The sequence below is a fragment of the Athene cunicularia genome, assembly GCF_003259725.1.
Source record: "Athene cunicularia isolate RWA chromosome 1 unlocalized genomic scaffold, athCun1 chr1_part2, whole genome shotgun sequence".
NCBI classification, from domain to species: domain Eukaryota; kingdom Metazoa; phylum Chordata; class Aves; order Strigiformes; family Strigidae; genus Athene; species Athene cunicularia.
Genome location: NW_020799092.1, coordinates 13196738 through 13208965, shown reverse-complemented (window position 1 = coordinate 13208965; position 12228 = coordinate 13196738). Strand labels below are relative to the sequence as shown.

General features: G+C 42.0%; 1 protein-coding gene across 1 annotated transcript in view; it reads right to left on the bottom strand.

Annotated features, from left to right (window-relative positions):
* Positions 1-12228, bottom strand: part of KDM5A (lysine demethylase 5A) — a 57929-nt gene that overhangs the window by 21845 nt on the left and 23856 nt on the right. Inside the window, exons 13-17 of the mRNA XM_026868400.1 lie at positions 7340-7534; positions 7047-7228; positions 6659-6783; positions 6261-6411; positions 3092-3209 (exon numbers count right to left, since the gene is read on the bottom strand). Of these exons, the coding sequence (XP_026724201.1) occupies positions 3092-3209; positions 6261-6411; positions 6659-6783; positions 7047-7228; positions 7340-7534 (771 nt within the window). The remainder of the gene's footprint in view (positions 1-3091; positions 3210-6260; positions 6412-6658; positions 6784-7046; positions 7229-7339; positions 7535-12228) is intronic.

Below are 12228 nucleotides of genomic sequence, written 5' to 3'. Positions count from 1 at the left end.
AAGCCATCAAGTCTGATACAGATTAAGTAACATACCATATAAACTCATTTGGTGGCCTAACATTTCATACACTAGGCATATTAGTTTCATCAGACTCTGCACCTAAAATAGTACAACTGCAACTGGCTACAGCTCCCAACTGAACAAGAGTATTAAGCACTGCCTGGTGAACATTAACTTTAAAATAGTAGGCGGAAGGGGACTTGTACAAACATATTGTCCTTTCAATCTAGTGTCAGAGGCATTACAGTAATGATGGTAATACGCAACAGAACAAAACATGCTGAGGTTTAAAAGAACAAGCCAGAGTAGTATGAAGATGTGAATACCAAAAGATCATTAAAATAACAACGGTCAATTTTGAAATTAGCATTTCCTAAAGCAGGCCCACTACTTAAACACATTGGAGTTTTACTGCCCAAAGGGAAGAAATGAAAATGAAAACTCCTCTAATGAAAGGAGACAATTTCAAAGAAATCCAACTGCACTGCTGCAGTTGTCCTCATCCCTCAAGTTTTGGCACTGCAATACAAAAAAAAAAAAAAAATCAAAGACAGCAAACAGACAGGAAAGAATCTCTGCAGGAGATTCATTCAAGGACATTCAACCAGTATACTCAATTGATTCACTCTTGAGTCTCTCACAAAAAGACAGGTATTTCTGATAGCAAGTCGATAGCACAGTGAGGAGCAAACCCGCATTTCCTAACCCTTAGCTTAATGTCCTTTTTGTCTGATGCTGCTTTTCATAACTGTCTGGAAACCAGAAGGCATTTACAAAAAAGAACAACACATCCACATTCTAAAGATTTTGATTTAGGGAACATACTGCTGAATGCTTCATAGTGACAACAGTAAATTATTACAGTTTAATAATTATAATATCTTTTGTGCTACAAAATACTCATCATCCAACATGACAATTATTTTGCAATTCACTATGACGTATAATTGCATTCAAATGCCATGCTGAAAGTTAGTGAGTGCTCCAACTTAATTCAGAAACTAAGAGACTACTGTCTGTAACCAATAAAATTATAATATTTATTTTATTGGCTAGTGATTACATTGACATTTCAAGAACATACACATGCATAGACTGAGTACTTTAACAGAACCAGTTTCCTAAGACTGGGGGGCAGGGGAAAGAGACTAGTTGGGAGAAAATATTTAGACAAAAGTACAGATTAAAACTCTTAATAAGAGTTTACTGTATTCCTGCAGCTCTGTCATCTACAAATGTCTTAATTAGAAACAGGTTTTAAATACACTTGAAACAAAAAAACCTCTTTTGAGAAGAATCTTATAGGTCCATCAATAGATAATAAAATCTCTATTAATATATACTAGTAAATATTTCTGGTTTGTATGTGGACAGAAGTGTAATATAATCATCCTACCATATAAGGATGACAATATACCTTCCACTCTTATTAGCTGCTGGGAAACACATTAAGGAACATCTTTGAAGGATAAAGATTAGCATCAACAGGCCTGGAAAACCTGCATCCTGGCATCTTGTAGTTTTCTGAAAGTACTTGTTTTCAGCAACAACATGTCAACGTCAAAGAAAAGAAAGTCTAATATAAAGTCTCACTGTAATATCAACACTGAACTACCATGGCAAAGTTAATAGAGAATTCATGAATGAAGGAGGACATAACTAAGTAAACACTTACAGAAAAGGCCTTCTCAAAAAACCCTCACATATTGTTAAACTCTATGTTTGGTTACGTAGTAGTAGCTGCACATATGGTAATGTTTAGAATTTTAGGCCACAACTCCAGCACTACAGAACATTCTTCTTAAAGCTCTATCAACAGAGAACATGTTACGTTAACCATTTATTAACACACATCTCAAGAATAATTTCTCAAGGTGAAAAATCTTTATTAAGGATGTTTCTTGAAGCAGTTTTCTATGTTAGTTAGTAGGCAAAACACCACTGAACATTTCATCATCAGTGACAGAGAAACAAATTAAGATTGCTGCTGAAAACACTTGCTATGATACAGACTGCCAGAGTGATAAACTGTAATAGCAGCCAGGGGAATCAGTATGATCTGGATTATTTATTAGTCTAGATTCATTCAAAGACAGGGGCAAAGATATATATGAAGGACAAGAAATTCAGGCTATGCATACAGATTAAGGGGACTATAACCTGGAAAGCAAGGCTGAGAAGTATTTACAGAACAACTGTCAGTGTGGTACTGCTTTCCCTCTCCCCTGAAGAAGCGCGTGAATATAACCTTCAGAAGTTTCTAGGGGGGGTGTGTGTATATATATACACACACACACACACACACAAAGGGTAGGATTTAACTGGAAATTCTACCACTATAGATAGCATTAATAATGCTGGAATAAGAGTAATTGGTTCAGAGAGATAAAACTGGGCTGCCTGGACAGTGACAGGTGGAGATGATCTTTTATCTTTGTTTAGCAGTGAGACCACCACATCTGACAATGCTTAGTGCAACAGGCACCTTAAAAAATGTACAGTCACATAAAGGGCTCTGTTTGCCTAAATGCTGGCTGCCATGTGCAATAGCCCACACTGTCCGAGACTGCTACACAAGAGCTAAGGTACTCTTCCAAAACAGCAATAGAGGCCACGTGCAATATTTTAGAGCATCTCAGCTACTCTGACTATGCTAGCATAAGTAAAAATGCCATCATTGCCCACTTAGAGATATGCTTGCAAATGAGCAGGAAATAAGATATTACTGTTCCATTATGGACAGACAGCAACATGACATCAGCAACGCTTCAATGACAGCAGCAAGATTACCCAGTAAAGCAGGGAGACACTGAGCTAGACGCATCCAGGGTCTTTTACTCCTATTCTTGAGGCCACAGACATAATTGCAAAGCAACTATTTGCTTTAAATTACAAGCTAGAAATGAAACACCCCATTCAATCCATCTCTGCCAGTGTACGACTGATTCCTAAATAAAAAAACCCTTTCATCCTTTACACGAGGCAACATTACCTGTTAAAAAAGAACAAAACAAACCAAAACAAACCACCACAAAACCAGAACAAAGTAAAAAGCACGGCATTATTCGAGGAGCAGATGCAAACTTACCTTTACTTGTCGGGCCTGGCTAATAACACAGGGCAAGCTAAACAACTGCTGTACAAATGCTTTAAGCTCCTCCATAGTTAGCTTGGTGCGTGTCCTTCCACTATCTTGGCTCTGTCTGCTGTAAGAGTGGACATAATTAAACAATATTAGGTGAGAGAAAAGATGATGATCCCTGGATTTAATTCCAATGACAAAAAGCTATCAAGATTACTGAGAAATTACAAAAAAAATTTAATCACTTGAACTCAAAAAACCCCAAACTCCACAAGAATGCCAAAATCTTGAAAACTAATGTAATTCCTCTCAGCATGTTTAACAGAATTTACACTGCTCTTCAGAGGTAGGAGTGTCTAGATGACTTTCAAACTGTTTGTTTGAAATAGGTAAAATAATATTGTCCCCAAAAGCCTGCCTTAAGCAGCTGAAGAAGTTGACTGCCATGACAGGCACTGACAAGAAGCCCGAGATATGCAACAGCAACAAGCTCTCCAAAGAAGTCTTTTTTTTCCTAGAGCACTCTCTCTTGTAGCCAGAAAACTGCTGAAACTGGCCTTGCAACAGGAGAATGCTATTGAGTAGGACATGTTCTGCAAAGACACTTCCATTACATATGACTTGAAGCAAGCTTAACAAGCCTGCTGAATGCAGTAAAAGACTTGTGACACAATGCACAAATTAAACACTTAGTACTTAGTTTACATATCCCTGGCAGTCACAACTTCACAAGCAGGAGATATTTTTAAACACTGAAGAGTTGTTAGCTGCTAATGAATCTACATTTTATTACTACAGAAACACTAAAAAAAATTTCAATCGTCCAACCTAGGGACATAAATATAATTGCAAAAGTAAAATTAAAATTAATGATCAAATATAATTACAGATTATCTAAGACTCAGAAGGGGAAAAAAGAATACTGCAGGCTTTGACTTGCTATGACAGACAGTGAGAAGTGGTGGCTGCACTTGGACCTGCTATGCCTCCAATATTCCTGCACGAGAGTGAATGGTGTGTGGCACTCCAAGAGATACCAGTGCGGGAGCGCACGCTCTCCAAAACGTCGCAACAGCATTTTGTTCCTAGTCCAATCATGGACTGCCACAGCACGAGGTGCTGCACAAGAAGATATATATGCCTGCCTGCAGAAACTCACAACTTTCAACAGTGGGGAGAGATATAGGATTGGAATACTGGACACATCTTCACAGCTGTAAGTTACCTATTTTCAGGTTTATATCTAATCAGATGCATAAGAGACAGATTTTCTTTTGATACATTTGACCGTGATCTTATTGCTGCTTTAATTGCTGCCAAATTGTTCTGTTTGAGCACTCATTTTTAATTTGCTTTTTTAATAACCTTATCCTTTGTGTAAATGTGATCCTTCTCGATGTATTATATATGAGCATGAATGTTAAAGAAGCTGAACGTGACCTCTATACTTAAATTTCCTAAAACTGTTTATCAAGATGGTTTCAAAATCTTTCTCTAATCTCAATTTTGTAACATATTGCTATTTACCATACAACAGCCCCCAAAATGTATATACAAGACCTTCCTTTTTTTTTTCTCCTCAAGGAATTCTTTCAGCTTTATATCAGAGTCACCACTACAAGTTGTCAAATCTTTCTACCCCTTGTGTTTCTTGGGATAGTGCTGGAAATCCACCACATAATTAACTGAAGGCAAGTCTGCTGAGAGAAGGCTGACACTCCAACAGCAGGAGGAAGGAGCAGCAACAGATCAGGAACACCTGGGAGCTACTGAAATAATTAAACTTCACTAGGAACAGGGCAATGCAAGCCCTGTAGCTTTGCCTCCCTCACCAAGACCAGAGTACTTAAGTGACCATACCTCTGTGGTAGTGTGATCCTACAAGCAATAAAAGCCAAACAGGAAAGCACCTTCTTTCCCCTTCAAATAGAACAAAAAGGCTTCTCTGTTTTACAATAGCTTTCCAATTACATCCGCTATTATGCTCAGATCTGTGGTGTAACTAACATTTCAGCGTTCAAATTCAAGCAATTATGATATGCGTTAAGTTCTGTGTAGCAAAGTTGGGTATTATAATTAACAAGATATTTACTTTTTAATCACTCCCTTGAAAAGTCTTAGGCTATACACAAAAACTACAAATGTGAAAACCCCCAACCAACTACAAAGCCCAATCCTATACTCAGAGGAAATGAAAGCTATAGAAGTTTACCATACAACTGCCAGCACAAGAATTACAGTCACCTGGTCAAATTATTTTCTACAGGACTTCTATTCAGTACACAGAATGGATAGAAAAATAACATGTTGCTGAAGGCAGGGGGACACATTCAGCAGATGGCTGAGGTACATGCTGATGTCCAGGTGACAGAGTAACACTGAGGCAGCCACAGGCAAGGCAGGGAACATGGAGAACTAAGGGAGTTTAAACTGCCAGAAGTCACTACTTTACAACCACACATCACTGCCTCCCATAGTCCTTCCCAAGAGTAAAAGACTGGCTCAAACTATGGACTGGTTTGCTCTCTGCACTGTTATGCTCCCCAAGATCCTTTTGTCCCAGACAATGCTGGCAAGATATACTACTTTTGCATCTTCCAGTAACTCTACCAGCATCACATCACACTCTACAACTTGAGAGTGCCTGGCAAAATTATAAATATGTTTGAGAACTGCTGTACCTGAAGATACAACTGCATTAGCCTCCCCAACCGTAATTGGTATTTCTTACTTTTCAAGGATTTTGCTTTGAAATCCAATGTTTTAACAGATTTTCTTTTCATAGCTTTAAGCTATGTACTTAGCCATGTTACTTAAAATACAAAAATTCATGTCAAGACTTATTTTCATATTTTTTTTCTCTAGTTGTCTTTCCCTACAACTCTTGCACCATCAGAGAACACCGGATCAGCAATCAAACACAAAACTTCTCCAAATGACTTCACATTTCAGTAAGTTAGTTGGAATGTGTTAAACACATTTTTCAGCTAAGTCCACTTTTTTGGCCCTTTGTGTCACTGTATCTACTCCCCCCCCAATCTCTCAACGAGTCACAGCACTAAGGGCAGGAAACACTGAAGGTAGCAGGCAGCGAGATCTCAGGGTTCTTACATTTCCAGATCCAGCCAAGTAACAAAACAGACAGACGGAAACTGTTGAAAAATGCCTGTCCTACCTGTGTTTTTGCTTTTTACTCAGAAGCAGCTGTGCTACTGAAGCACAGGTCTCTGCTTCTTTCACAGCATCTCTGAGCCTGCGGAAAAGATCATTCTCTGGGTATTTCCTGTCTTCGGCATCCTCCAACATTACTCTCAGCTCAATCACATCTGTAATAACAGTACATAAATAATTAGTATGCAAAAAAGAAGAGATTTTACTCTGCCTCAAAGGCCTTCAATCAATGTTCCAACAGGCTAGTTCAATTTGAAATGCACAATGATGAGTTGCACTACACTCTCAAATCAGCTTTTTTTTTGCCCACTAAACAATACACAGTGCTTCTCTCATTAAATGAAAACACAGGACAAATGTGGGAGTCTCATAACATCCTACTATGAACAATAGAAATCTCACCTTTTTTGTGGTTGAGATTGGCAGACAGAGCCTCTGTAACTCTACTGACCCAAGTGTCATAAGACTGTGCTCTAACTTTCACTCCATACAGCAAAGAAGGAAGGTCTTCTAGCGGGTACCGGTACCTATAGATATGGAAGGAAAACACAGAAGGAGTATTAGTACCCATACAAAAGCCAGGATATTGCTTACATTGAGTTTTCCCAGCTACAAGACAACCAGAAAGACAGAACATGTATAGTATCTGTTCCTTGGAACCAAGAAACAAGCAAAGAGGATAAAAATACTCCTTAAAGAGAGATGTGTGGCCAAATATATTTGGTCACTGGTCTCCAGCAAACTATTGGATAGGGAAGAAAAGTGGGAGGGGGGAAAAAGTCATGTGTACCTTAGACACTTCTTCTGCATGGGACATGGGCATAAATCAGACGGATGGTATAAGCATACCAGACGCTCAGGATTACAGGAACATGTAAGAGCTGACAAGAAGCACGTGGTTCTGCAAGCTGTGCACTGACGCTCATCATCTGGAACCAGTTCAAACACCTCTTCTTCAGACATCAACACTCCCTAACAAAAAAACGTTAAGACACTTGCTAAAAAAACTCTAAAATCCAGGCAGGGGGAGAGGAAAGCAAAAATTCTTCTACAGCAAAGAAAGAGTTGTCTTTTATTACTCACCATCTGCACAACAGACTCCCTTAACCGTGTCTCTTCCTCTATCATTAGAGTCATCTCCTTGCAGACCATGGCAGCCAGCCCAACATCCAAACACTCTGGATCTGCAGCCATCTTGAAGATTAGCTCTTCATGGGAGAAAACACAGTGACGTCCTAGCCTTCGGTAATGACTCACACACTGACGTCCAATGGGAAGCTACAAAAAAACCAACAACTATCATTCTGAGAAAAGACATTACAAGATTATCTCTTCGCTCCCACTTTTCTTCCTTTGACAAGACCTGGAAAAAGACTGAGAGTTGTATCTTATTGGACAGAACCAATTGTAACAACCTTAAACCATCACAGAATCAACTAATTTTGAAAAGACCTTGAAGATCATCCAGTCCAACTGTTAACCTAACACTGACAGTTCCCAACTACACCATATCCTGCAGTGCTAAGTCGACTCTAATCTTGAACACCTCCAGGGATGTGGATTCCACCACCTCCCAGGTCAGCCCATTCCAACATCTAACAAACCGTTCTGTAAAGAAATACTTCCTGACATCTAGTCTAAACCTTCCCTGGCACAACTTGAGGCCATTACCTCTTGACATATCGCTTGTTACTTGATTAAAGAGGCTCATTCCCAGCTCTCTGCAACCTCCTTTCAGGTAGTTGTAGAGGGCAATGAGGCCTCTTCTCCAGACTAAACACCCCCAGTTCCCTCAGCCACTCCTCATACAACCTGTGCTCCAGACCCTGCACCAGTTTCGTTGCCCTTCTCTGGACATGCTCAAGTCATTCAGTGTCCTTTTTGTAGCGAGGGGCCCAAAACTGAACACAGGAATTGAGGTGCAGCCTCACCAGTGCTGAGTACAGGGGTAAGATCCCTTCCCTGTCCCTGCTGGCCATGCTATTGCTGACACAAGCCAGGATGCCATTGGCCTTCTTGGCCACCTGGGCACACTGCTGGCTCCTGTTCAGCCGGCTGTCAATCAACACCCCAGGTCCCTCTCTGACTGGCAGCTCTCCAGCCACTCCTCCCCAAGCCTGTAGCGCTGCTGGGGGTTGTTGTGGCCCAAGCACAGCCCCTCACATTTGGCCTTATTGAAGCTCCTCCAGTTGGCCTCAGCCCATGGCTCCAGCCTCTCCAGGTCTCTCTGCAGAGCATCCCTACCCTCGAGGGGATCAACACTCCCACCCAACTTGGTGTCATCTGCAAACTGACTGAGGGTGCACTCAATCCCCTCATCTAGATCATCAATAAAGATGTTAAACAGGAGTGGCCCCAAAACCGAGCTCTGGGGGACACCACTTGTGACCGGCTGCCAACTGGATTTAACTCCATTTACCACAACTCTTTGGGCCCAGCCATCCAGCCAGTTCTTTTACTCAGCAAAGAGTGCGATAATCCAAGCCTCGAGCAGCCAGTTTTGCCAGAAGAATGCTGCGGGAAATGGTGCCAAAGGCCTTACTAAAGTCAAGGTAGACAACATCCACAGCCTTTCCCTCATCCAATAAGCAGGTCGTCCTGTCGTAGAAGGAGATCAGGTTTGTCAAGCAGGACCTGCTTTTCATAAACCCATGCTGACTGGGCCTGATCATCTGGTTGTCCCACATGTGTTGTGTGATGGTACTCAGGATGAGCTGCTCCATCAGCTTCCCAGGCACCCAAGCCAAGCTGACAGGCCTGTAATTTCCCAGATCATCCTTCCAACCCTTCTTATATATGGGCATTGCATTGGCTAATTTCCAATCTGTCAGGACCTCCTCGGTCAGCCAGGACTGCTGGTAAACGGTGGAAAGCAGCTTGGTGAGCACCCCAGCCAGCTCCTTCAGCACCCTCAGGTGTATCCTGGCCAGTCCCATAGACTTGTGTGTGTCTGTGATGCAGCAGGTCACTGATTGTCTCCTGGATTGTGGGGGGGTTATTCTCCCAGTCTCTGTCTTCTGGCTGAGGAGGATGGATTTCCTCAATACAACTAGTCTTGTTATTAAAGACTGAGGCAAAGAAGGCATTAAACACACCTCAGCCTTCTCCTCAACACTTGTTACCATGTTTCTTTCTGTGTCTAGCAGGGAAAGGAGACTCTCCCTGGTCTTTCTTTCACTACTGACATACTTATAGAAACATTTCTTGTTGTCCTTGATTGCTGAAGCTAAATTAATTTCCAGCTGGGCTTTAGACTTCCTGATTTCTGCCCTGCATAGCCTCACAGCCTCTGTAATCACTGTGAGTGGCTAGCCCCTTCTTCCAAAGACTGTAAACTCTCCTTTTCTCCCTGGGTTGCAGCCAAAGCTCCCTGTTCAGCCAGGGTGGTCTTCTCTGTCGCTGGCTTCTCTTATAGCACCTGGGGACCACCTGCTCCTGAGCCATTAACACTTCCTTCTTAAAGAGTGTCCAGCCTTCCTGGACCCCAAAACCCTTCAGGACCATTTCCCAAGGGATCCTTTCAAGCAGGTGCCTAAAGAAAAAGTCAGCTCTTTGGAAGTCCAGGATGTCAGTCCCACTCAGCCCTCTCCTGGCCTCTCTAAGAATAGAGAACTCCATTATTTTGTGATCGCTTTGCCCTAGTCAGCCTCCAACCACCACATGATCCACCAGTCGTCCTCTGTTCACGAAGAGGAGATCCAGCAGGGCACCTTCTCTGGTCAGTTCTCTCACCAGCTGCATCAGGAAGTTGCCTCCCACACATTCCAGGAATCTCCAGGACTGATCCTGCTCTGCTGTGTTGTATTTCCAGCAAATGTCTACGAAGTTAAAGTTACCCACAAGAACAAGGGCAAGCGATCATGAGATTTCACCCAAATGCCTACAGAATATTTTATCCACCTGTCTTGGGTGGGTGGCCTACAGTAGACTCCTACTACAACATCTACCCTGTTAGCCTTCCCTCTGATTCTAACACAAAGACACTCTACCCTGTCTTCATTACACTTGTACTCAAAGCAATCATAGCAGTCCCTTACAGCACCACCCCACCACCTCTCCTTCCTTGTCTATCCCTCTTAAAGAGCTTGTAGCCATCAACTGGCACACTCCAGTCACAGCAGACATCCCACCATGTTTCTACAATAGCCAAAATCATCGTTTTCCTGTTTCATCATGGCTTCAAGCTCCTCCTGTTTGTTACCCATGCTGTGTGCACTGGTATACATGCACTTCAAATGGGCCGATGTTTTGCCCCCTTCCCCCTTCAAATCTAGTTTAAAGCTCTGTCAATGCGCCCAGCTAACTCCTTGCCCCAAGATCCTCTTCCCCCTCTGGGACAGGTGCATTCCATCTAATGCCAGAAGGTCTGGTGCCCTGTATACCAACCCATGATTGAAAAATCCAAAGCCCTGACGGTTACACCAGTCTTGAAGCCACCAGTTCATCTGCTGAGTTCTCTGGTATTTTTCTTCATCCATTCCCCCAACTAAGGGATGGATGAGAACACACTTTGTGCCCCTGACCCCTTAATCGGTTTCCCCAAGGACCTGAAATCTTTCTTCATTGCTTTAGGACCTCTCCTGGTAATGTCATCCTACCTACCTGAAAAACCAGGAGAGGGAAGTAATCCTTGGGTCTCACTAGGGTGTGGAGTTTTGCCATGAGGTCTTTGACACGGGCCCCAGGGAGGCAGCAGACTTCCTTATGAAGCAGGTCCGGTCTGCATATGGGGCCTTCAACACACCTCAGAATGGAGTCACCCACTACAATGGATTTTCTGGGGTTCTTTTTGGAACTGGTTTTAATACCTGGTCTAGAATGACCCAGCCTTGGTGAACCTTGGTCTTCCTCATTTGTCTCTCTTTTTTCCTCCTTCTCTTCTTCATACAAAAGTTCCAAGGTGCCAAATCTATTGTGAAGGGGCACCATGAAGGTGAGGGGGGTTAGGAGAGGATGTTCCTGCCTCCCTAAGCAGGGACCTGTTTCCAGCCTCCCCTGTCTCTTAGGTCCCCCTCCTTCTGCCTGGTAACAAGAGGATGAGGGATGACCTGCCCCATCTGGAGCCTCCATTTGCTCCTGTTGCTTCACAGGTCATGTAACAGATGAGGACAAAAAGGATACCCATTGTGGGGGGGAAGCCCATCTGCCATAACTTTGTGTGTCTAACATTCAGACATAAGTTTAGTAGTTGTCCTAAGCTCTTTTTACTTCTAGTGGAAAGAATCTGGCACCAAAAAGAAGTTATATGGTCAATGCTAAGGTAAATGCATTGCCCTCTGGATATTACTATGCTTGGACAGACATTTATCACAAGATCCCTAGAGTTAACCAAAATTGATGTTACTCATTTTGTGCCTTTTATATCAAAAGAAATAAAATGCTAGATGACTTTGCTACACAGATTTCCAGATTCATTTTGCATAAGCAAAGGAAATTTCACATGGCTGGTGTGAATTTAGCAGTTTTTCGGAGGCTACACGCAGATTACATCATGAGCACAGGAGAAAGAAACCCACCACTGACACACTGTCAATCCTGCAGATAATTTTCTGACGAATTAATAAAATTGTCTGATTAAGGACTAAAATTCTTATTTGAAAGTAATGAAAAAAATAAGGTTAAGAGATAAACTACAGATGAGATAGTAATTTCCAACTGTAAACCCTAGATAGTAATAGAACACACTTTTGACAACTTACTGAAGAATCCACATAAGCTATGCTCTGGTGTGGCATGGCCATTATAACAAGCACTAATATATTAAGAGGTGGAATGAGCTGGCACAAAAGAACAAAAGACTGTTATATGCCCACCTCCAACATTCAAATGACAGCAGCTGTTCAAGATACTACATTAATTTGTATCAAATTCAAGAAGAGGCATTACAGAAATACTAGCTAAAGGTAGGTACTGTGAGATGTCTCCTCTTAGTTGGATCAATACTTAAAGATAACATGCTAAAGTAAAAGACC